At 43.0% G+C, this 22686-nt stretch overlaps 1 protein-coding gene across 1 annotated transcript in view; it reads right to left on the bottom strand.

The window, feature by feature from the left end:
• Positions 1-9127: 9127 nt before the first annotated feature.
• FCRL5 (Fc receptor like 5) overlaps positions 9128-22686 on the bottom strand; it is a 57758-nt gene continuing 44199 nt past the window's right edge. The window contains exons 12-18 of the mRNA XM_052637576.1: positions 14702-14980; positions 14151-14267; positions 13440-13467; positions 12016-12098; positions 11744-11812; positions 9296-9327; positions 9128-9217 (exon numbers count right to left, since the gene is read on the bottom strand). Of these exons, the coding sequence (XP_052493536.1) occupies positions 9128-9217; positions 9296-9327; positions 11744-11812; positions 12016-12098; positions 13440-13467; positions 14151-14267; positions 14702-14980 (698 nt within the window). The remainder of the gene's footprint in view (positions 9218-9295; positions 9328-11743; positions 11813-12015; positions 12099-13439; positions 13468-14150; positions 14268-14701; positions 14981-22686) is intronic.

Genomic DNA, 22686 nt, shown 5'->3' with positions numbered 1-22686 from the left:
ATTATTAATAAAGCTGAAGAACCCCATGAGAACCAAATGGGGTGGCTAACTACCTCTCCCCAGGCTGGAACTTGAGACAGGCCACCTGAAGGAAAGTTTCTGCCCTCAGAGAAGACACACTTATCTAGATTACAGGCTCACACTGGTCCTGGGTAGAGAGGAATAAAATAGGGAACAGATCCCATGCCTAGAATTTGGATAGAATAGACCTGTCAGTGAAGATGTGTGGACAAATGGCCATCATACACTAACTGGGGAATAATAGGGAGTGTTTACAGAAAATCTTAAAGCTCCCTAGATTTTTGCTCAGCTCACTGTTGTTATCTATTAAGCCTGTGGTCAGTTACAAGTGTGGGCAACAGAAAAAAAATCTACTGATCCCATCTATGTGAGACTGTACCCCCAAACAAAATATTCTGTCTCTGTGTAGACTCCTGGGAACAGAGGTGGGAAGTTGGGGTTTTATAGAGAGCTCCAAAATGGGTCAGAACAGTGACTAACAAAAGTCCACTCCAGCTCACAGTGCACCTAAAGCTGAGAGTTTCTTCTCTATTACCCATCACTAGTTATTTCGTCTGTATTTCCTAACCATCTATCAGAGGTTCTGCAGTGAAGTCTGGTGATATTTACTTCTCCAGTCATAACATGCCAACACAAAAATACTCTGATGTTGAAAACAAACTCCACCCCATTAGGAAATGTTCAAGAAAGAAAGGCAGTTCAAAAATTAAATTCTTAAGGATTCTAAAGTAAAATATTTTAAATGAGAAAGCTGGTGTCCTATGTGGCTTTATCCTTGGCCAACGTGTCTCAGTACCTGAGCCAAACAGGATTCTCACGACCCCAGTAGTAGGAAATGATGGCACACAGGGCTGGGTGAGTTCTCTCAGCACCTCAGGGCACCTATCAGTTTGATGCCAAGTGTCTGAAGTGCTTCTTCCCAACCTGATTTATTTTAAAAGTTTTCAAACCTCAGAAAAGCTGGAAAAGAGACTAGTACAATGCAAATCTGTATGCCCTCCCTGCATTCACCAATTAAGTTTTTTGCCACATTTGTGCTCTTTCTTTCTTTCACATGAATCATTTGAAAGCATTCAAAACTATATTTTAAAATATTTATACAATAATACTAGGTTATTGATTCAATATTATCAATAACGTATAGCCCGTATTCAATTTCCCCTAATCTCTACTACGGCTTTTTGGGGATCCAGGATCCAGTCAAGGCTCCTATGAGGTTGTCATGTCTCTCCAGTCTCTCTTGGTCTCATTGCTATTTTGTTTTCATCTTTTGTGACACTGGCAGTTTCGAGGAATCTCCCTCAGAATGGCCCACATTCTGAATTTGTCTCCTCATGTAGGTTCTCGGTCAGCTTCTTTGATAACAGCTCTGTGAAAGGGAGACTGGACTTCCCATTGCACCACATTAGAGATCACCCAGGGTCCCCCATTACTAGTGATGCTGCATTTGATCCCTTAGTAAAGACTGGCCCTGCCAGATAGCTCCATTGCAAAGGTAAAATTCCCCTTTTGATTAGCAAGTACTGTGAATAGAAATGAATTGAGACCATGTGGATCTCTTTTTTCCTAACAACCTCTCATCCAATGATTTTAACATCCATGGGTGATCCTTGCCTGAGTCTATTGTTACCCTGGGATTGCAAAGTGGTGATTTCCTATTGTCAGCATTTTTTCTACATTTATTATTTGTTGTCTTCTGTAAATAAGAACTTTTGCCTGCTCTTTTTTTCCTTTGAGAATAATTATCTCATATATTCTTTTAAAGCTTAATGTGTTATCACTTACTACTACTAATATTATTTTTCATGTTCCAATTATCCAAAGGCAAACTCATAGATTATGTACCTTACAATTTGCTATATACTGAATGCTTGTGACCCCTTCAAATTTATATGTTGAAACCTAATCCTCAATATAATAGTATTAGGAGGTGAGGGCCTTTGGTAGGTGAGTAGGTCATGCAGGCAAAGACCCTGATGAAGGGGATTAATGCCCTTATGAAAAGACCCCAGTGAGCTCTTTTTACCCTTTCTGCCATGTGAAGACATATTTAAGTACCAAAAAGCAAGTGTTCACCAGATACTAAATCTGCCAGCACCTTGATTGTGGATTTCACAGATTCTAGCACCCTAAGAAATAAATTTCTGCTGTTCATAAGCTACTGTCTATGGTATTTTTGTTATAGCAGCCAGAGTGGACAAATACACTATTTAAAAGAATCCAGAGAGTTAATAGGACATGTCAGAATATCACAGCACTGACCCTACACTTACTGACTTTAGAAAAGAAGCTAATATCAAGGTCCTAAAACATTTATCCCAATATAATTGGGTCCCAGGAGTCTAGCTTTTAGCATTGCCAAAGAGACTGGTGTCTGAATCATGGAGGGTAGATGGAAAAGATTCACCAGAATTAAATCTCTATAAAGTTTAGAGTCTATAATTTGTGACCTACCACAAAACTAAAATGGAAGAAATCTTAAGATTTGTTTGCAACTATGAATTCACCATCCTGGGAAAGGGGTAGAAATTCACCTAGGAGACATCTTTCTTCTCCACTGAAGAATTTTAAAATTTCCTTTTTAGAGCCTGGTAGCACCACTTTCTCAGAGCTGCACCGAATATGAACTTTGTTGGGTCTGTGGCCCCAAAATCAGAGACACTGAGCAGATCTTTTCCTTTAGTCCTGAGTTTTTCTTGCTGTTGTTGTCTCTCAATTTGCAGCTGGGCCTAAAACCCTGGCTGCCAGGGAGGCAATCCCCTTGTCCTGTCTTGTATTCGTTGAAGTCCTGTAGTGGAGACACGTGTCCTCCCTTGTGCTTTATAAGGCAGCACAGGGCTGCAGTTCAGGCTCATGTCTCGAGTGTTCTCTAGTGTTTGGTATCCTTGTCAAAATGCTCATCTGTGGTTAGATCAGCAGACCCAGCCCTGCCTATCTTGGCAAGGCCCTAATGTTGAACAGCTTGCAAAGCTCTGTGACACACATGGAAATAGCTGCCATTGCATTGAAAGCAGAGAAGACTGCCCTGGCTTTCAATACACCAAAGGCCTTGAATGAACATATTCTGTTTTATGGCTGAAGCTTGGCCACAGCCATAGCTGTTCAGAAAAACCATTCTGTGGAAGGAAAAATGAGCCCCCTTTTCAGGCTGGTAGCTTTGCTGGACCCTTGACTTTCATCTCGAAGATAGCCTGAAGCAGAAGCTCGTGAGCTAACACACTATGGGTGAGTATAATCTCAGAGAAGCAAGAGGGAGAAGGGATAGGAGAGAGACTGGGAAAGAACACATTTAAGATTGTGTAGCAAATCCCATGGACGGAGGAGCCTGGTGGGCTACAGTCCATGGGGTCGCTAAGAGTCGGACACGACTGAGCGACTTCACTTTCACTTTTCACTTCCATGCATTGGAGAAGGCAATGGCAACCCACTCCAGTGTTCTTGCCTGGAGAATCCCAGGAATGGGGGAGCCTGGTGGCCTGCCGTCTATGGGGTCGCACAGAGTCGGATACGACTGAAGCGACTTAGTAGCAGCAGCAGCAGCAGCCCTAACTTGGGGCTCCCCTTGTGGCTCAGAGGTGCCACTAGGTGGCGCTAGTGGGTTTAAAAACTCAAAAACAAAACCTGCTTGCCAATGCAGACCTAAGCGACAGGTTCGATCCTTAGGTTGGGAAGATCCCCTGGAGAAGGGCATGGCAACCCACTTTAGTATTCTTGCCTGGAGAATACCATAGACAGAGGAGCCTGGCTGGCTACAGTCCATAGGGTGGCAAAGAATTGGATACGACTGAAGCAGCTTGTATGCATGCACCCCAAACCTGCCACAGTTTTGCAACAAATCAATTGCTTTTTCACTCAAGGAGCCCTCAAAGAAGTTATGTAAATAAAGCTTTGCATCTCTGAGTGGTGCATTTAGGCAGGGGACTGTAGAGAGGAGAAAAGGCGCAAAATATTTCCATTGCTTCCAATATGCCATTGTCAGAATCAACTTCTCTGCACATTTGCACTTCAGCCTGATTGGGAGCCCTAGACTATAGAGGGAAGGTTCACGGCATGTGTATGAGAGAGGTTCTGCCCCCGAGTGCCAGAAGAAACTGGAACCTTTGACCAGCAGAAGCAGCTGCCTGAATTCACAACCACAGGAATAGTGCAAGCTATGTCTGGGGCCACTGCAACCAGAAGAGTCTGTGCACTTGCTCACCATAGCTTAATGGTCAATGTGCACACCCCCAGCCCTACAGCCCTTGGTCAAAACTTTGCCCAAGTTCTAGTGACCTGCCACCAAACAACGCAGTCTGAGGCTTAGAGCTCCTCTCTCAAGTTCAGCCCCCAAAAGCCAACTCAGCTCCAAACATTGTCATAAAAAAAAAAAAAAAAAAAAAAAAAAAAAAAACAGTAAAAGAAACCCGCATGGTCTATATCTGGTAAACACCACCAAAGCATAGAGCTGTCTGCCCTGCCTGGAACAGAAACCTCATCTCTTGCTGTGCATTTGGCTCCCCTGAATTCTCTGTTTTGCTTCTCAAGGTTTGAAGCCTCCTGCGCAGAACACTGAGGTCAGGGTTATGCCTGTGAAACTGTCAGTATCCCATGTAGAGGCAGACCCTTTAGAATTTAGAACAGAGAGGAACATGCAATCCTGTGGGTTGCTCTTGGCCATGGAAAAAGAAGGGCTGGACTATGCTCTCCTTCTAAAACTACTGGAGGCCAGAAGTGTGATGCTAATAGAACTCTCTTCCCATGAGAGGAAACTACAAGAGTGGGAAATAAAGTGTTCTCTCTAACATCCCCAAGCCCCAGGGCACTCATGTCAAGATCTCTTAAACGCTCTCTCATTGGGCTCTGCTTTCTGCCTGAGGATCAACAGTTCTCCTTGAGTGGTGAGGTGAGGGGTGGAGTTCTGTCTTCTCCTGGATGGAGTGGGGAGGGAAAGTAAAATGCCCATTACTCCTCACCAACCACCATCTCCTCCCCAATCACCCATTTCAACGAACTCTGACCAACAGCTGATAGAGGAGGTGTGAGAAGCCAGGGAGGTGCCCAAGGGTCATGCAGCCACTTCCGAGTCAATCCTGTGGGACTGTGTCAAAAGTTCCTCTGCAGCACATGTGAGTTGCTATCAACTTTTGAGCTCAACTTTGACGCTTTAGGTGTTATTCTGAGGAAAATAGGGAAAGTCAATTCAATACTGTTGCGCATTCATTTATTCACTGTAAATTGAGTCTCTGTGATTCACCAGGCCCTGTGTTGTGTGCTGAGGCTGATATGAGGGTGATGGGAGGGTTATAAACTAGAACTAGCTGTAACACTCAACTCTAGATAGGTTTTAAGTAGTCTAGGGAGAGAAGTATATGCGTGCGCACATGCGCGCACACACACACACACACACACACACACACATACACTTTTGTAAGAAATATAAGAAACATAGGTTATAGAAATCCATTGAGAGAAATGAGGCCTCACTGAGTGGTGACATTTGAATTAGGTGTTGAAGGATGAGTGATTTTGATAGAAAAAAAGGAAAAAAACGTCATGCCTACTTGAAAGAAGGTGGTGTGTGTAGGAAATGGAAAGAAGGTTGTGTGGCAGGAATACATGGTAAGTGTTCTTGTCTGTTAAAGGAGATATTGGGAGATAGAGCTGTAAATGTAAGTTGGATCTAGGTCAGGAAGAGCCTTATACCCCATGATGGAGCCTGAACTCTGAATAACTGAAGGATTTCAAGCAGAGTAATAAGTGGAGCTGGGTTTTAGAAAGATCATACTAGTAACTCTGTTGGGAGGGCATCCTGGCACATCTGTTGGGAGTGGCTGTGCAAGGAGGGAATCTGGAAGTGGAGAAAGCACTTGTGAGAATACTATGCAGTCCTGGTGGCAGGTGACAAGGGCGTGTACTAGGGCAGTAGGGGTGGACACTAAAGGAAGATGTGATTTGGGAGATAGTTGAAAAATAAAGTTGACCGGGAGTTCCATGGTGGTCCAGTGATTCAGACTCCATGCTTCTATTACATGGCCCCCCAGATCTGATTCATCATCGGGGGCATGGATCCTGCATGCTGTGTGGTGTGTCGAAGGAAAGACAGTTGACTGAACCGGCTTGGGTGACCAATTCGATGTAGAGACTCAGAGAAGGCTGTGCATCTTCTGGCCTGGGTGATTAGATAGTGCTGTCTACAACTAGGAAAAGAAGACGATGGAAAACACAGAGAGCGAGGGGCAGAGAGAAGACAAAGGAAAAGCAGAAGAAGAAGGGGGAAGGGCGGAGAAGAAGAAGGCAAAGGGAGGAGCAGGGAGGAAGAGATAGGGAAGGAGAGAAGGAAGAGAGGAGGGAAGGAAGGAGGAGAGAGAACACAGGAAGGAGAGCAGGTTTCATGGGGACAACAGACTGGGTTTTATGTCATGTTTGAGATACCTGCAGGTCACCCAGGTTTTGAGCAAAACACAGCATTCATCTCAAACTGATAGATGGATCTCATAACAATGATTTTTACTGAGATTATATATATAAATTTAAAAAGCTCTGAGATTGAAGGACATGTATACACTTCTCTGGGGTATAAATGAATTTGTGGAGGTGATGTTTATTTGTCAGGGGATTTGATAGACATCCAATTTGACAACCATTCATTGAGCATCGGTTGAATACCAGGCACCACGCTGGCCACCTGGGCTTTGCTTTTAAGGAACTCAGTCTTGTTGATGACACAAAAATGTACATGTCTTTGTAGCAGAGGAACCATGTAGGGGAAAGAGCACTCTCCTGGGTTCAGTTTAGTGTGCCCTTTGCCACTAACTGGTTGCTTAATTTTCAGCTAGTTACACTTCCTCTCTGGTTCTCAACTTCCAACCACAAAGTTAGAGAAGTGGTTTAGATTAAACTATGTTCCCTCCAAACATCAACCATTAGTGATTCCAAGTCTCATTGCATAAAAGTGCTATGGGTTCTCTGAGTCACACAGCAAATCCCTGCTGGCTGTCTCACATATGGTATTATAAATTTCCATGTTACCATCTCGATACATCTCACCCTCTCCCTCCTCCCCTCCGGTTGTGTCCTGAGGTCTGTTTTCTATGTCTGTTTCTCCATTGCTGCCCTGAAAATAAATTCATCAGTACCATCTTTTGAGATTCCAGGTATGTGCATCAGTATATGATACTTATATTTCTCTTTCTGACTTACCTCACTCTTTATAACAGGCTCTAGGTATGACTCAGGGGACTCAACAGGGGCTCTGTGACAATCCAGAAGGGTGGGGTGCGGAGGGAGATGGGAGGGAGGTTCAGGAGGGAGGGGAGTTGGGTGTACCTATGACTGATTTTTGTTTATGTATGACAGAAAACCACAAAATTCTGTGAAGCAAATATCATTCAGTTAAAAAAACAAAGTGGCCAAAAAAAAAAAAAAATGCTATGAGATCCCGAAGACAGATCAATTCTAGGAAGGGCTGACATTTGACTTGGGGCTTGGTGAATGAACAGGATTCCAGGATATGCAAATAACGGGAAAGCCCTTCTATGGAGGAAGTACAAAGAGTCTATATTAGAAAATGGGGAAGATCACCCTGTGACTGAGAATAGGCTGTGAAGAACAACAACTGTGGGAAAGCCTGGAGAGGGAAGTGGGCAGCGCTGTGTGGAGAAGGATCATGAACTTGCGAAGGGTTTTATTCTAGGCAATGGGGCTTGGAAATGATTCCCTCTGTACAATCCACTGGAGGGTGGAGATCAAGATAAGGTGTGATGGGCATCATAAAAATGGAACAAAGCATCCTATGGCTCAGAGATGAGACAGATCAACTTTGAATGGAGAAAGCTACTGGATATATTTATTCACAGTGTATTCAATCCCTTAATGGAAAAAATATGAGGCCCAACGTGAGGAAACAAAGATAGTGGCAGCTACTTTTTCCCGGACCCAGGGTGACTGATACATCCCAGTGTATAGAAAAGAAGTTCTTTTAGTAACAGCAGCTGATGGTGTTCTGATGGAAGAACAGTGCAGGAATCATGTGAGCTGTATCAGTGGCCCCCATGGAGTTGGGCAATGGACAGACAGAGCCTTCACTGCTTCTCCATGAACCTCTGCCAAAACCTACAAGGTCTGGGTACTTGGTAGACTCCTAGGATTAGTAGACTCTTAGGATCAGTAGCATCAGCATCACATGGGAGCTTGTTATAGATACAGGGTCTTAGCCTCCACCCAGACCCACTGAATAAGACTCTGTGATCCCCAGGTTACCCATAAGCACTTTGAAGTTTGAGAAGCCTTCTTGCTTTCTGAACACATCTCTCCTCACTCAAACTCCTTCTCTGAATTTATTTCCTATTTCTTGAATTTCCTAGGAAGCACACTGTATCAGATGCCAGTTTGAGGGTAAGAATACATCATAATGATCCATAATATCTTCCTTATTTATTCATTCATTCATTCAAGTAGTAATAAGCACCTCCTATATTTCAATGTGCATTCTATCTGCATCTCTGGTCCTCCTGGCCATGACTGTGCTAGATTCCTTCTGGCAGGATGGGAAGGATCTAGGTCCTAGTGTGTGAAATCCACATACTTGGACAGGTAGATATTGTTACATGGGCAGGAGAGAAGTTATCCTGGTGTCAGATGCTGAGCTTAGAGTTTCAGATACACAGGTGAGTATGGAATGCAGTCCCACCATGGAGATGTCTATAACAAATCCAGTGTACACATCTCATGGGTGTGTGCATAGCCATACCAGACTGATCGCAACTGAGAAAAGCATTGACTGAGAGCAAGTTGTATTCATGGCAGAGCTCGGGTGTCATCCTCATGGAAGAATAGTGGGGATATGCCTGAAGCTCAAGCACAATAAGGAAGCCAGGCAACATCATGGGCCCTGGGTTGAGAACAATATGCTGTTTGGGATATGTGGCAGGGCTGTCAATTTGGAAGTAGACAGGAGTCCCTTGGGGCCCTGTGTTTTGTTCAGATGAGAGTGTGGGCACTGGAGGCACTGGCTGCAGGGTGCGGCCTGGGGTGGCTTAAATCTTCCCACTTCGATGTCTCTTCCCCCACCCCACAAGAATGGCTCTGGAGTGCAGAGGTTGAGGCAGCAGTCTGGAGCTATGTGGACTCATCTGTGAGGAGTCAATGGATCCAAGAACTGGGGCTTAGAGGCTGCGGTGGAAGCCCCCTTCACCTGGGAGTAGATGACACAGGAATCCTGGGAAAAAGAGCACACAGGTGAGGGCCAGAGATCAGTGGGCCTGAGATGGGAGGGTGCACAGGGCATGGGACTCACCGTGTTCTTAAAAGGCTCTGGTTCAGAGGCCGCTGTGGAAAGAAGGGAAGCATTCAACTGTGAACTCAATTCTCCACTTGTATCCAAGTCATCAGCCCAGCCACAGCCTTCTCCATGGGGCCTGCACAGCCACTGAGCCTTTTCTAAGACCCTCAGCCTCACAGCTTCCACCAGCTATCTCCGCAGCATCACTACACTCTTTGTTCCCCATGTGGAGCTCCCTCAGGGGCTCTCAAAAGGAAGAAATCTATTTTAATCTTGTTTATGCTTTGATCATAGATTAATAGTGGAGAGGGGCTTCCCATGTGGCTCAGTGGTAAAGAAGCCACCTGCCAGCGTAGATGTGGGTTCGATCCCTGGGTCGAGAAGATCCTCTGGAGGAGGAAATGGCAACCCACTCCAGTATTCTTGCCATGAGAACCCCATGGACAGAGAAGCCTGGTGGGTTACAGACCACGGGATCACTAAGTCAGACATTGACTGAGCATGCATGCACGTTATGGAGAAGCAGCTGGCTTGAAGCAGATTCCAGATCCAGACCACCTAAACTGAGCTCCAGGACAGCTGTACCACCTCTGTGGCCTTAGACAAGTCACACAGTATCTCTTGCTTTAGTTGTCTCATCTGTATGATGGGAATAATAATATCTATCTATAGGGTTGTGTGTCCATGTGATTTCTAATATCTGTTATACATTGAGCAATTCCAGTGCAAGGGTACAATTCTGAAGGCTATTAACAAACTATAAATATGTGTGTATATATTTAAGGCATATACAATTTAACATTTATTTATAGTACTCAGAACTGTACCAGGCACATAAGAACTGCTCAACACATGTTGATATGATACTAGAAGTTGCTGTCATTATTACTATATTTTCTTAAAGCTGGAATGAAATATGGCATTCATCAAGCAGGACTTTGTCTTTTAGCTTGGAGTGAATTCTAAGGCTCCCTGGAACTGTCCTGAGAAGCAGAGCTTGGCCCAACACTTGGATTCTGGAGACAAACTGTTCTGTGACTTCAGGCTGGTCATTTAAGGTATCTTTGCCTCCATTCCCTCATCTAAGAAGTGGAGATAATAGCAATACTGTCATCAAAGGGGATTATAAGTGTGAATGAGTTCATGCATGTTAGAGGTCAAGAGGCCACTGAACCAAGAATAGAACAAAAAAATACAGTTCATTTGTCATTTGATTTTATATAAGAGGGATCAAAAAAGGGGGGAAAGCAGAATAGCTAAAATCACATGGCAGATTTTTTCAGAATAGAATTAGAACAGCCCCAAAGGTTGTTCTTTCCTTTGCCTGCAAGAGGAAGCCAGGCTGGGATTGTTCACTGCAGACCATCTACCAGGAGGGAGAAATAATGACGCAGCCAGACAACCACATAGACTCATCATAAAAGGTGCTCAGATTCTGTTGCTGCTATAGCATCTCTACATCTGCTTCCTCATCTGGTCCTTACAATAACCCTATGAGAGAGTGTGGTTAGCTAAATAATGTCTCCCACAAAGATGTCCACGTCCTGACCCCTAGAACCTGTGAATATGTGACCCTAGATGGAGAAAGGGATTTTTGCACATGTGATTAAGATTAAGGACCTTGAAATGGAGGGATTTTCCTAGATTATCCAGAGGGGACTTTAAGGAGAACTTTAAAATCTGAGAACATTTCCTAGCTGTGATCAGAGGCAACATTGACTATGGAAGGAATGGTTAGATAGATGCTACATTGCTGGCTTTAAAGACAGAGGGATGGGACCATGAGCCATGGAAAGGGGCATCCTTTAGAAGCTGGAAAAAGGCAAGGAAATATATTCTTCCCTGGAGCTTCCAGGAAGGAACTCAGTGGACACTTATTTTAGCCCAGTGAGACCTGAGTTAGATGTCTGATTTACAGCACAGTAAGATAATTAACTAGTATTGTTTAAGCCCCTGTGGTTGTTTGCCACAGCAGCATTAAAAAATAGATACAGGCATTGAGACAGTCCTGTCTCATTTCACAGACAGGAGATGGAAGCTCTGAGGGATTAAGTGACTGCCTAGGGCAATGGCTTCATTACTCAGATGATGCTGAGGCCATCCATAGAGAAAAGAGAAAGCAGTTCTGCACAATAAGCTTGAGTTAACCTCAGTTCTCCTCCATCCATGGGATTCTCCAGGCAAGAATACTGGAGTGGGTTTCCATTTCCTTCTCCAGGGGATCTTCCTGACCCAGGGATTGAACCCAGGTCTCCCGCATTGCAGGCAGATGCTTTAGTGGGGTGCCATTGCCTTCTCCCTGAGCCACGAGGGAAGCCCAATATAGCTGGGCATAACTCAAGAAGTCCAGTGACCCAACACAAGGGACACATCTATGTCTGGTTGGCCCAGACCCACTGAAGGGGTGGAGACTGAGCCACACACAGCAATCAACCACCAAAATCAAGGGTCCTTGGGTCTTACCTGTGAGTTTGTTCTCCTTCTTCACACTCCAGACTTCCGAGTACACCACCTCTCCTCTGTTAGGATTTACTTGGAGAGAAGATGACACTTGAGAGGATTCTAAGATTCTTGCCCCCTTGTCTTGCTACATTTTTGTTCCCCAGTCATAGCTTATTCTCTAGAGGGAGCAGAGCCCTCTGAGCCTCTGCACTGCCCCTTCCTCATTTCCTGTCCCACCCCTTCCCAGACCAACCCTGGAGTCCCTGCCCAAATGGAGGGTCTTCAGTCCTCACCATTGCTGTATACTGGTTGCAGTTCTATCCAGCCTGGTACATTGTAGTAGGTGGACTCTTGGGGATCTGGGGCTGAAGGATTCCTATGACACAGAAACATTGATGTTTCCCAGAAATCCTGAAAAAGTAGTTCTAAGAATCATTCCCTGTTAGCAAGTCTTTATCACAGGATAGTTGTCAAGCCTGGAAACATAGATGAGTGTATAATAAACAGTCTATTATTATGGACTGTTAAATTATAAATCATAATATTAATCCAGACTTTATGGTATGTATCTGGTATGTACCAAGCACTGTGCTAGTACCTATAACAATATTAAGTTGATTCTGTTTTTTTCTCTATTTTATAGATGGAAAAAAATGGAGGTTCTAACAGATGACTTGCTGAAGACTATGTAACTAGAAAAGGAAAGAGCCAAGATTCAAACCTGGCTCCAAAGTCTATACTTTAAGAAAGATTGGTATCTCAGAGAAATCCATAATTAGAAAGGCTCAGAGGAACTCGGGTTGGTTTGGATGTTGCTACCATGAGCTTGCTCAGGAATAGCTGTGGTGTGGCTCCTAAAGTCAACCTTGGGAATCCAAGATGGCAGCGCCTTCTTCACAGGCCCCACCTCCTATTAGCAGAGAGGTGTCTCTGGATGGCCAAGTTGTCTGACTTCATCTTCTTGGCTGTCATCACAACCGATATTGGTTAGCTGGGCTGGCCATGACCTAATCAGAGCTTTCCAGGCTTATTAACCTTACAGCATGTTAGGAAATGGATGGATTCTGTGGTCATGGTGATCACTCACACAAACTAGGCAACAGTGGACCAAGGATGTAAGTTTATAAATAAAAAGCAATTACTTGCTGAAAGAAAAAAAAAAATGGAGAAGGAAATGGCAGTATTCTTGCCTGGAGAAGTCCATGGACAGAGGAGCCTGGACGATTACAGTCCATGGGGTTGCAATGAGTCAGATGCAACTGAGCGTAAAGGCATAAAAGAAAAAAAGCCCTGTTTAGCTAAGTTGGTGGGTGAGAAAGTCTGGGGAATTGCCTTGAGATAACCCAAGGGAGGTGGCAACATGGAATTGGCATAACCCTTCTCAGTGACATGAAGCAGTGACTGTGCTCTCAGCAGTGAAAGTGAAAGTGTAAGTCCCTCTGTCGTGTCCCATTCTTTAAGACCCCATGGACTATAGCATGCCAGGCTCCTCTGTCCTTGGAGTTCTCCAGGCAAGAATACTGGAGTGGGTAACTATTTCCTTCTCCAGGTAATCTTCCCAACCCAGGAATCAAATCCAGGTCTCCCACATTGAGGGCAGATTCTTTACCATTTGAGCCACCAGGAAATCCCCATTCTTAGCAGTAGCCAGATTCAATTTCATTTTTATATCCAGTGGGCATTTCATTAACCATATGGTAATACAGCCAGGCCTTACCGTGAGGTGTCAAATGTAGGCTTTCCTCCTGAAAGGAAAGCAGAGAAGCATTGAGTCTAGGAAAGGAAGACGTCACAAGTCTTCCTATGAGCAGAGCTCATAGGAGGCTCATCTAGAACCTGCCAGAAGTCACTGTCACTAAAATGTGAACCCTGCTTTGATATTCACAATGGAGGTAGCAGATTGGGCAAAAACTACTGATCCTGGCTTCCAGAAGTTTACAGTTATAATGCAAAAGAGTAGCCCACAATCCATAATTGTTTAACCTGGAGTTTGTGAAGAACAACGGTCAATAGATGGATGTGGGAAAAGAGACTTATCTACTATGAAAGTACCATACATTTACAAAATTAATAAGTTGTCAAAATTTCATTTGATTTCTGTTCTTGCTCCTATTTCTCAGAGTTTTTCTTCTTCTATTCTTGTTCCTTGGGAGTCTTTCAAGGGTAGAAATGGAGATACACTGCAATTTGTCACGTTTGATAAACTACATCTTGTAAAAGCAACTTCCACCCAAAAGGGCTGTTTTGGCAACTTGGCATTTGAAGAGGACAAATTCTGGAGGATCTAGAGGGGAAGGTAGGAGCTGTGGAATTGTGCAGAAATGAGCTGTTGAGAGCTTGGGGGTGGTTCCGAAGGCAGCATGAGCCTAAAGGAACAGAGATGGGAAGGACAAGGACTCAAGCGAAGGTTAGCCAGGGAGTCACCCACCTGCTTTTCTCAGGAGCCAGCAGTAGAACAGCAGTGCCACGGCAGCAATGGCCATCATGCTGAGCAGTCCCCCGGTGACACTGGTGGCAATAAGGCTGCTTTTGCTCCCTGTCAGCCCTGAGGGGGAGACGCCAGGCATGAGCCAGAGGTAGAGGCTTGTGGTCTTGAACTGCCTGACCCCTGAAGCTGATGCCTGGGAGAGAGGATGAACCAAGGGCTCTTGAGATTAAGCAGGTATAGATGTGGCACAGGAAATGGCTCTTCTCTTTGTGGGGAAGATTATATCTGTGGCTGATGAGAGGGTTGAGGGTCAGGATGGATGATAGTAACTGATAAACAGTAAATTCAGTGGTCCTCTTTGGCTCTCTTTTCCCATCCAAATTACATGCTCTCAGAAACACTCCTGAAAATAACAACTTGGAATGCTTCCAGCCTTGTGTACCTGTTGCTGAGAGGCACCACCCTAGTCAACTATTGAGAGGGCACTCAGAGCATCCTTGGAGGACATTTTTTGTTCTTCATGCCCTGTGGCCTGGGCGTGGAAAACTTACCCATGACAGAAAGTGTCACTGCCTCACTGCGCTGGGGACCCAGGCCATTGTCTGCCTCACAGGAGTAGGTCCCAGAATGAGCTGCAGTCAGCGAGAGGTTTAAGGACACTCCTTGTCCAGAGTGAGACGTGCTGGTCTCCAGGGTGACATTATTGTGATAAAACCAGTACAGGATCGGGGGAGAGCCTCTCTGGGCCTCACAGCGAAGTTCTAATACATCGCCCACCACAACCTGGGCCCTGGCGGTCCTGAGGGTGAGGACAGGGCGAGACACTGGAACTGGGGGAAAACAAAAAAGTCAATAGAAGGTCCTATTGCCAATATATTTATAAAGGAACAAAAAATAATGTAAACAAATAATAAAAGTCAGTTTGCAACCTAGGAAAACGGGTTGAAAACATGTATGACAGACCAAGCTAGTGATCTGAATCCACAAACAGCTTTCAATGCACAAAAATATACAACAGGAAACTGTGAAAAGGCTATGAGCCACTAGAAACTTCAAATAGCCAATCAATATATAAAAATATTATCCTCCTCATTACTTATTAACTGTTTACAAACAAAATACCCATCAGATTGGGTATTTAAGGACACTCCTTGTCCAGAGTGTGGACAATCTTGTCCAGCGAAGATTAACACAGGCAGATAATTATGATGGAGTTGTGGATTAACAGGCACCTTGATAAGCTCTTGGTGGTAATGCATATTTGAGTCACTTTCTTGAATGGAGCTTTGGCAGTATTGACCAAATTGAAAATGCACTTAAATTTTGACCCAGCAAATATAAGACTATTTTCTTTAGGGCTACTAACATGACTAATATGGGAGAACAAGATGGGAGAGGAGTAGGTGGACATGGAGTACATCTCTCTCCATGGATACATCAGGAATACACTTCAGACACAGAAGTGCACGCAAAACACCAGCTGAGAGAAGACAGGAATAGCTGACCAGCGAAAAGAATATATAGAACCACACAAAACTCGGTAGGATGAAGGAACTAGGGGGGGAAACAGGAATGTTACTAGGACTGGACCTGCCCTCCTAGGTGGGGGAACTGAAACAGGGGTCCAGTCCCTACATTGGGGCAATGTCTGAGTCGGAGGAGAAACATTTAAGGCTGAGAGGGAAACAGCTGATCTGTAGCAGCCTAAATGGAGTGAGAATCAGAGAGTCCTTGCCGCAGCCATATATACCCTGGACAGGGACACAGGTCCCCTGGAAGATACAGTAACTGGGAGCTGAAGTGTAGGGATTTTAAAGAAATCCCAGGGCGAGGGCTGCTGTTGACTGTGGAGAAACGGATCGAGGGGATATGAGGGAGGAGATTATGGTGGGAAATGCCTGTGGAGGAAAGCCGGACAGCCATGGAAGCAAGGCAATACTGCTGAGTCACACTTAGGGGGTGGAGTCATCACCATACCCTTTCTCTCCCTACATGCCAGCATCTGCAGCTAAACAATAGAGAGACTGGCCCATCAAATGCCTGATGAACCCCACTCAGGGTGCCCCTTAAAGTGCCTGATACACTGATCTACAGAGTAGGAACCCAGTCAAGGGAGGCCCTCTATGTGTCAGACACACAAGCAACAGAGAAGGATCCCAGGCAAGGGATCCCTCTAAGTGCCTGAACAGGCAGAGCTATGGAGAAAGACTAGTCAAAAAGGCCTTCTGACCGCCAGCTACAAGAGGCCTGAAAAAAGACTCTTATAGGGCCATAACTCCCGTGGCGGAGGCAGTCCATGTCCCGTACACACTTGGTGCCGCCAGGGTCCCCACAAGTCAAGCAGCTGCACCACCTTCACACTCAAGCCTCACTGGGTCAGAGCTGCCATAGGCAAAAAAAAAAAAAACACTTGCATCTATGCACGCAGGGTTGCTTCCGTTGTGTCCAACTTTTCTCTGTCAGGGGATTCTCCAGGCAAGAATACTGGAATATATTGGCCAATACTGGTTGCCATACCCTTCTAGAGCACTGTATTTCCTGCTGCCATAGCCGCCAACTCCCCTGAGTACCTGATGCTGCCAGAACCCCTGCGACTCAAGCAGCTGCACCACCTCCACTTCTAGCCCTCACTGGGGCAGGCCCAAGTCCTCCAGGGCAGCCTCAGGAACAAACCCCAGTGGACGACTCACATCAGAAGTGGAAATAAAGCCACAGTTGAAACCCAGGGGCAGTGTGGCTAAGGAAGAAGACCCAAAACCTTCCCACCAGCTGTACAAGCTGAAGATTAAATCCATATGATCAACTAGGCAGACTCTGTGTCTATGGAATATATAAAAGGACATTGAGAGCACCCACAAAAGAAAACACACTAGTTCTGATAGGTGTGGACATTGGAAGCAAGAACACACAGAAGTAGGACCAGATTAGAATCTTAGATGCCCCCACAGCAGGTCCAGAGACCAGCACAGTGTTGGAGGGCATCCTAGGGAGGTGAGAAAAAAAAGATCTACAAAATCAACCCCAAACAATTAAGAAAATGGCAATAGGAACATACATATCAATAATTACTTTAAATATTAATGGATTAAATGCTCCCACCAAAAGACACAGACTGGCTGAATGGATAAAAATACAAGACCCATATATATGCTGTCTACAAGAAACCCACTTCAGACCTAAAGACACTTACAGACTGAAAGTGAGAAGGTGGAAAAATATATTCCATGAAAATGGGAAGCAAAAGAAAGCTGGAGTAGCAATCTTCATATCAGACAAAATAGACTTTAAAATAAAGAAGATTACAAGAGATAAGGAAGGACACTACTTAATGATCAAGAGATCAATCCAAGAGGAAGACATAACAATTGTAAATATCTGTGCACCCAATATAGGAGCACTTCAATACATAACACAAATGCTAACATACATAAAAGGAGAAATTGACAGTAACACAATAATACTAGGAGATTTTAACATGCCCTCACACCAATGGACAGATCATCAAAACAGAAAAGTAATAAGGAAACACAAGTCTTAAATGATGCATTAGATGAGATGGGTCTCCTTGATGTCTTCAGCACATTCCACCCAAATGCAGAAGAATACACATTCTTTTCAAGTGCACATGGAACATTCTCCAGGATAGACCACATCTTGGGTCACAAGTCAAACTTTCAGTAAATTTAAGAAATTTGAAATCATATCAGGTATCTTCTCTGACCACAATGCTATGAGACTAGGTCTCAATTACAAGAAAAAAAACTGTAAAAAACACAAACACATGGAGATTAAACAATACATTTCTAAATAACCAACAGGTTACTGGAGAAATCTAAAGGAAAATCAAAAAATTTCTAGACATAAGTGACAATGAAAACACGACAAATCAAAACGTATGGGATGCAGCAAAAGCCGTTCTAAGAGGGACGTTTATAGCAATACAATCCTGCCTCAAGAAACAAGAAAAACATCAAATAGACAACCTAACTTTACACCTAAAGCAACTGGAAAATGAAGAACAAAGAAACCCCAAAATTAGTAGAGATCTGAGCAGAAATAAATGAAAAAGAAATGAAAGAAACAATAGTAAAGATTAATAAAACTAAAAGCTGGTTCTTTGAGAAGATAAACAAAATTGACAAATCTTTAGCCAGACACATCAAGAAAAAAGAGAGAAGAATCAAATCAACAAAATTAGAAATGAAAAAATAGAAGTTACAACAGAGAATGCAGAAATACAAAGGATTATAAGAGACAATTATGAAGAATCATATGGCAGTAAAATGGATAGCCTGGGAGAAATGGACAGATGTTTAGAAAAGTTCAATCTTCAAAGACTGAATCAGGAAGAAGTAGAAATTATGAACAACCCAATTACAAGCATTGAAATTGAAGCTGTAATCAAAAATCTCCCAAAAGCCCAGGACCAGATGGCTTCACAGGAGAATTCTATCAAACATTTAGAAAAGGGCTAATGCCTATCCTTCTAAAACTCTTTCAAAATCTTGCAGAGGAAGGAACACTTCCAAACTCACTCTACGAGGCCACCATCACCCTGACACCGTAACCAGACAAAGACAACACACAAAAAGAAAACTACAGGCCAATATCATTGATGAACATACATGCAAAACTCCTCAACAAAATTTTAGCCAACAGAATTCAGGAACACATCAAAAAGCTCATGCACCATAATCAAGTTGGGTTTATTCCAGGGATGCAAGGATTCTTCAATATACAGAAATCAATCAATGTGATGCACCATATTAACAAACTGAAAAATAAAAACCATATGATAATCTCAATAGAGGCAGAAAAAGCCTTTGACAAAATTCAGCCCCTGTTTATGATTAAAATTCTTCAAAAAATGGGCATAGAAAAAATCTACCTCAGTAAAGGCCATATATGATAAGCCTACAGCAAACATTACTCTCAATGGTGAAAAACTGAAAGCATTCTCCCTAGATCAGGAACAAGACAAGAGTGTTCACTTTCACCACTATTATTCAACATAGTTCTGGAAGTCCTAGCTACAGCAATCAAAGAAGAAAAAGAAATAAAAGGAATCTAGATCAGAAAAGAAGAAGTAAAGCTCTCACTGTTTGCAGATGACATGATACTGTACATAGAAAACCCTAAGGATAGTATCAGAAAATTACTAGAGCTAATCAGTAAATTTCACAAAGTTTCAGGATACAAAATCAACACACAGAAACCACTTGTGTTTCTATATACTAACAATGAAAAATCAGAAAAAGAAATTAATGAATCAATCCCATTCAGCACTGCAACAAAAAGTATTAAAAATCTAGGAATAAACTTAGCTAAGGAGACGAAAGAACTGTACACAGAAAATTATAAGACACTAATGAAAGAAAAAGAGTATGTCAAGGCTGTATATTCTCACCCTGCTTGTTTAACTTATATGCAGAGTACATCATGAGAAACGCTGGGCTGGAAGAAGCACAAGCTGGAATCAAGATTGCTGGGAGAAATATCAATAACCTCAGATATGCAGATGACACCACCTTTATGGCAGAAAGTGAAGAATAACTAAAGAGCCTATTGATGAAAGTGAAAGAGGAGAGGGGAAAATTTGGCTTAAAGCTCAACATTCAGAAAATGAAGATCATGGAGTCTGGTCCCATCACTTCATGGCTAATAGGTGGGGAAACAGTGGCTGACTTTATTTTGGGGGGCTCCAAAATCACTGCAGATGGTGATTACAGCCATGAAATTAAGATGCTTACTCCTTGGAAGGAAAGTTATGACCAACCTAGATAGCATATTCAAAAGCAGAGACATTACTTTGTCGACTAAGGTCAGTTTAGTCAAGGCTATGGTTTTTCCAGTGGTCATGTATGGATGTGAGAGTTGGACTGTGAAGACAGCTGAGCACCGAAGAATTGATGCTTTTGAACTGTGGTGTTGGAGAAGATTCTTGAGAGTCCCTTGGACTGCAAGGGGATCAACCAGTCCATTCTGAAGGAGATAAACCCTGGGATTTCTTTGGAAGGAATGATGCTAAAGCTGAAACTCCAGTATTTTGGCCACCTCATGCAAAGAGTTGACTCATTGGAAAAGACTCTGACGCTGGGAGGGATTGGGGGCAGGAGGAGAAAGGGACGATAGAGGATGAGATGGCTGGATGGCATCACTGACTTGATGGACGTGAGTCTGAGTGAACTCCAGGAGTTGGTGAAGGACAGGGAGGCCTGGCGTGCTGCGATTCATGGGGTCGCAAAGAGTCGGACACGACTGAGCGACTGAACTGAACTGAATGAAAGAAATCAAATATAGCATAACTAGGTGGAGAGATATTCCATGTACCTGGGTAGGAAGAATCAATATTGTGAAAATGACTATACTACCAAACACAATCTACAGGTTCAACAAGATCCCTATTAAATAACCAATGGTATTTTTCACAGAGCTAGAACAAAAAATTTCACAATTCATATGGAAACACAAAAGACCCCAAAAAGTCAAAACAGTCTTGAGAAAGAAGAATGGAGCTGGAGGAATCAACCTTCCTGACTTCAGATAATACTACAAAGCTACAGTCATCAAGATAATATGGTACTGGCACAAAATATATATAGACTAATGGAACAAGATAGAAAGCCTAGAAATAAACCCATGCACCTATGGGTACCTTATTTTTGACACAGGAGGCAAGAATATACAACGGGGCAAAGACAGCCTCTTCAATAAATGGTGCTGGGAAAACTCGACAACTACATGTAAAAGAAAGAAATTAGAACACTTCCTAACACCATACACAAAGACAAACTCAAAATGGATTACAGACCTAAATGTAAGATCAGAAACTATAAAACTCTTAGAGAAAAACATAGGCAGAACATTTGGTGACATAAATCAAAGCAAGATCCTCTATGACCCACCTCCTAGAGTAATGTAAATAAAAATAAAATTAAACTAGTGGGACCTGATTAAACCAAAAAGTTTTGCATAGCAAAGGAAACTATAAGCAAGGTGAAAAGACAACCTTCAGAATGGGAGAAAATAATGGCAAATGAAACAACTGACAAAGGATTAATTTTCAAAATATACAAGCAGTTCATACAACTCAATACCAGAAAAACAACCAACCCAATTAAAAAGTGGGAAAAAAACCTAAACAGACATTTCTCCAAAGACATACAGATGGCTAACAAACACATGAAAAGATGTTTAGTATTGCTATTAGAGAAATGCAAATCAAAACTACAATGAGATATCACCTCACACCAGTCAGAATGGCCGTCCTCCAAAAGTCTACAAACAATAAATGCTGGAGAGGCTATGGAGAAAAGGGAATGCTCTTGCACTGTTGGTGGGAATGTAAATTGATACAGCCACTATGGAAGACAGTATGGAGATTCCTTTAAAAACCAGGAATAAAACAACCATATGACCCAGCAATCCCACTCCGAGGCATATACTCTGAGGAAATCAAAATTGAAAAAGACACATGTCTCCCATTGTTCATTGCAGCACTATTTACAATAGCTAGAACATGGAAGCAACCTAGATGTCCACGAACAGATGAATGGATAAAGAAGTTGTGGTACATATACACAATGGAATATTAGTCATTAAAAGGAATGCATTTGAGTCATTTCTAATGAGGTGGATGAACCTAGAACCTATTATACAGAGTGAAGTAAGTCAGACAGAGAAAGATAAATATCTTATTCTAATGTATATATACGTAATCTAGAAAAATGGTACTGAAGAATTTATTTACAAGGCAGCAATGGAGAAACAGACATAGAGGATAGATTTATGGACATGGGGAGAGGGGAGGAGAGGGTTAGATGAATCGAAAGAATAACATGGAAACTTACATTACCATATGTAAAATAGATAGCCAACAGGAATTTGATGTATGGCTCAGGAAACTCAAACAGGGGCTCTGCATCAACCTAGAGGGGTGGGGTGGGGAGGGAGGTGGGAGGGAGGTTCAAAAGGGAGGGGATATATGTATACCTCTGGCTGATTTATGTTGACGTTTGACAGAAAACAAAATTCTGTAAAGCAACTATCCATCAATCAAAAAAAAATTTAAAAAAATGAATAACACATCACTGTAAAATAACTATACTTCAGTTTAGAAAAGGAAAGATTCCCTGGTGATGACAGTAGTTGAGAATCTGTCTGCTAACACAGAGGATGCGGATTTGATCCCTGGTTGGGATAGGTTCCACATGCCATGGGGTGAGTGAGCCTGTGGACCACAACTTCTGAAGCCTGCGTGCTCTAGATAGAGCCTGTGCTCTGCAAAAGGACAGGTCACCACAATGAGAGCTCCCGCAACTAGAGAGTAGCCCCTGCTTGCTGCAACTAGAGCCCACACACAGAAACAAAGACCCAGCACAGCCAAATATACATAAATAAACAAGTACTTTTACGAAAGGATTTGCAAATATATCTGCACGAATACTTCTGTTGTAGATATTTTGCAATTGCTAAAACCTAGAGACAATCTAATCAACTCACTTATAAAACATGAAAGATACCCAAAATAAATTTT

This window comes from Budorcas taxicolor, chromosome 3, assembly GCF_023091745.1.
Source record: "Budorcas taxicolor isolate Tak-1 chromosome 3, Takin1.1, whole genome shotgun sequence".
NCBI classification, from domain to species: Eukaryota; Metazoa; Chordata; class Mammalia; order Artiodactyla; family Bovidae; genus Budorcas; species Budorcas taxicolor.
This window is presented reverse-complemented; position numbering and strand designations above follow the sequence as displayed.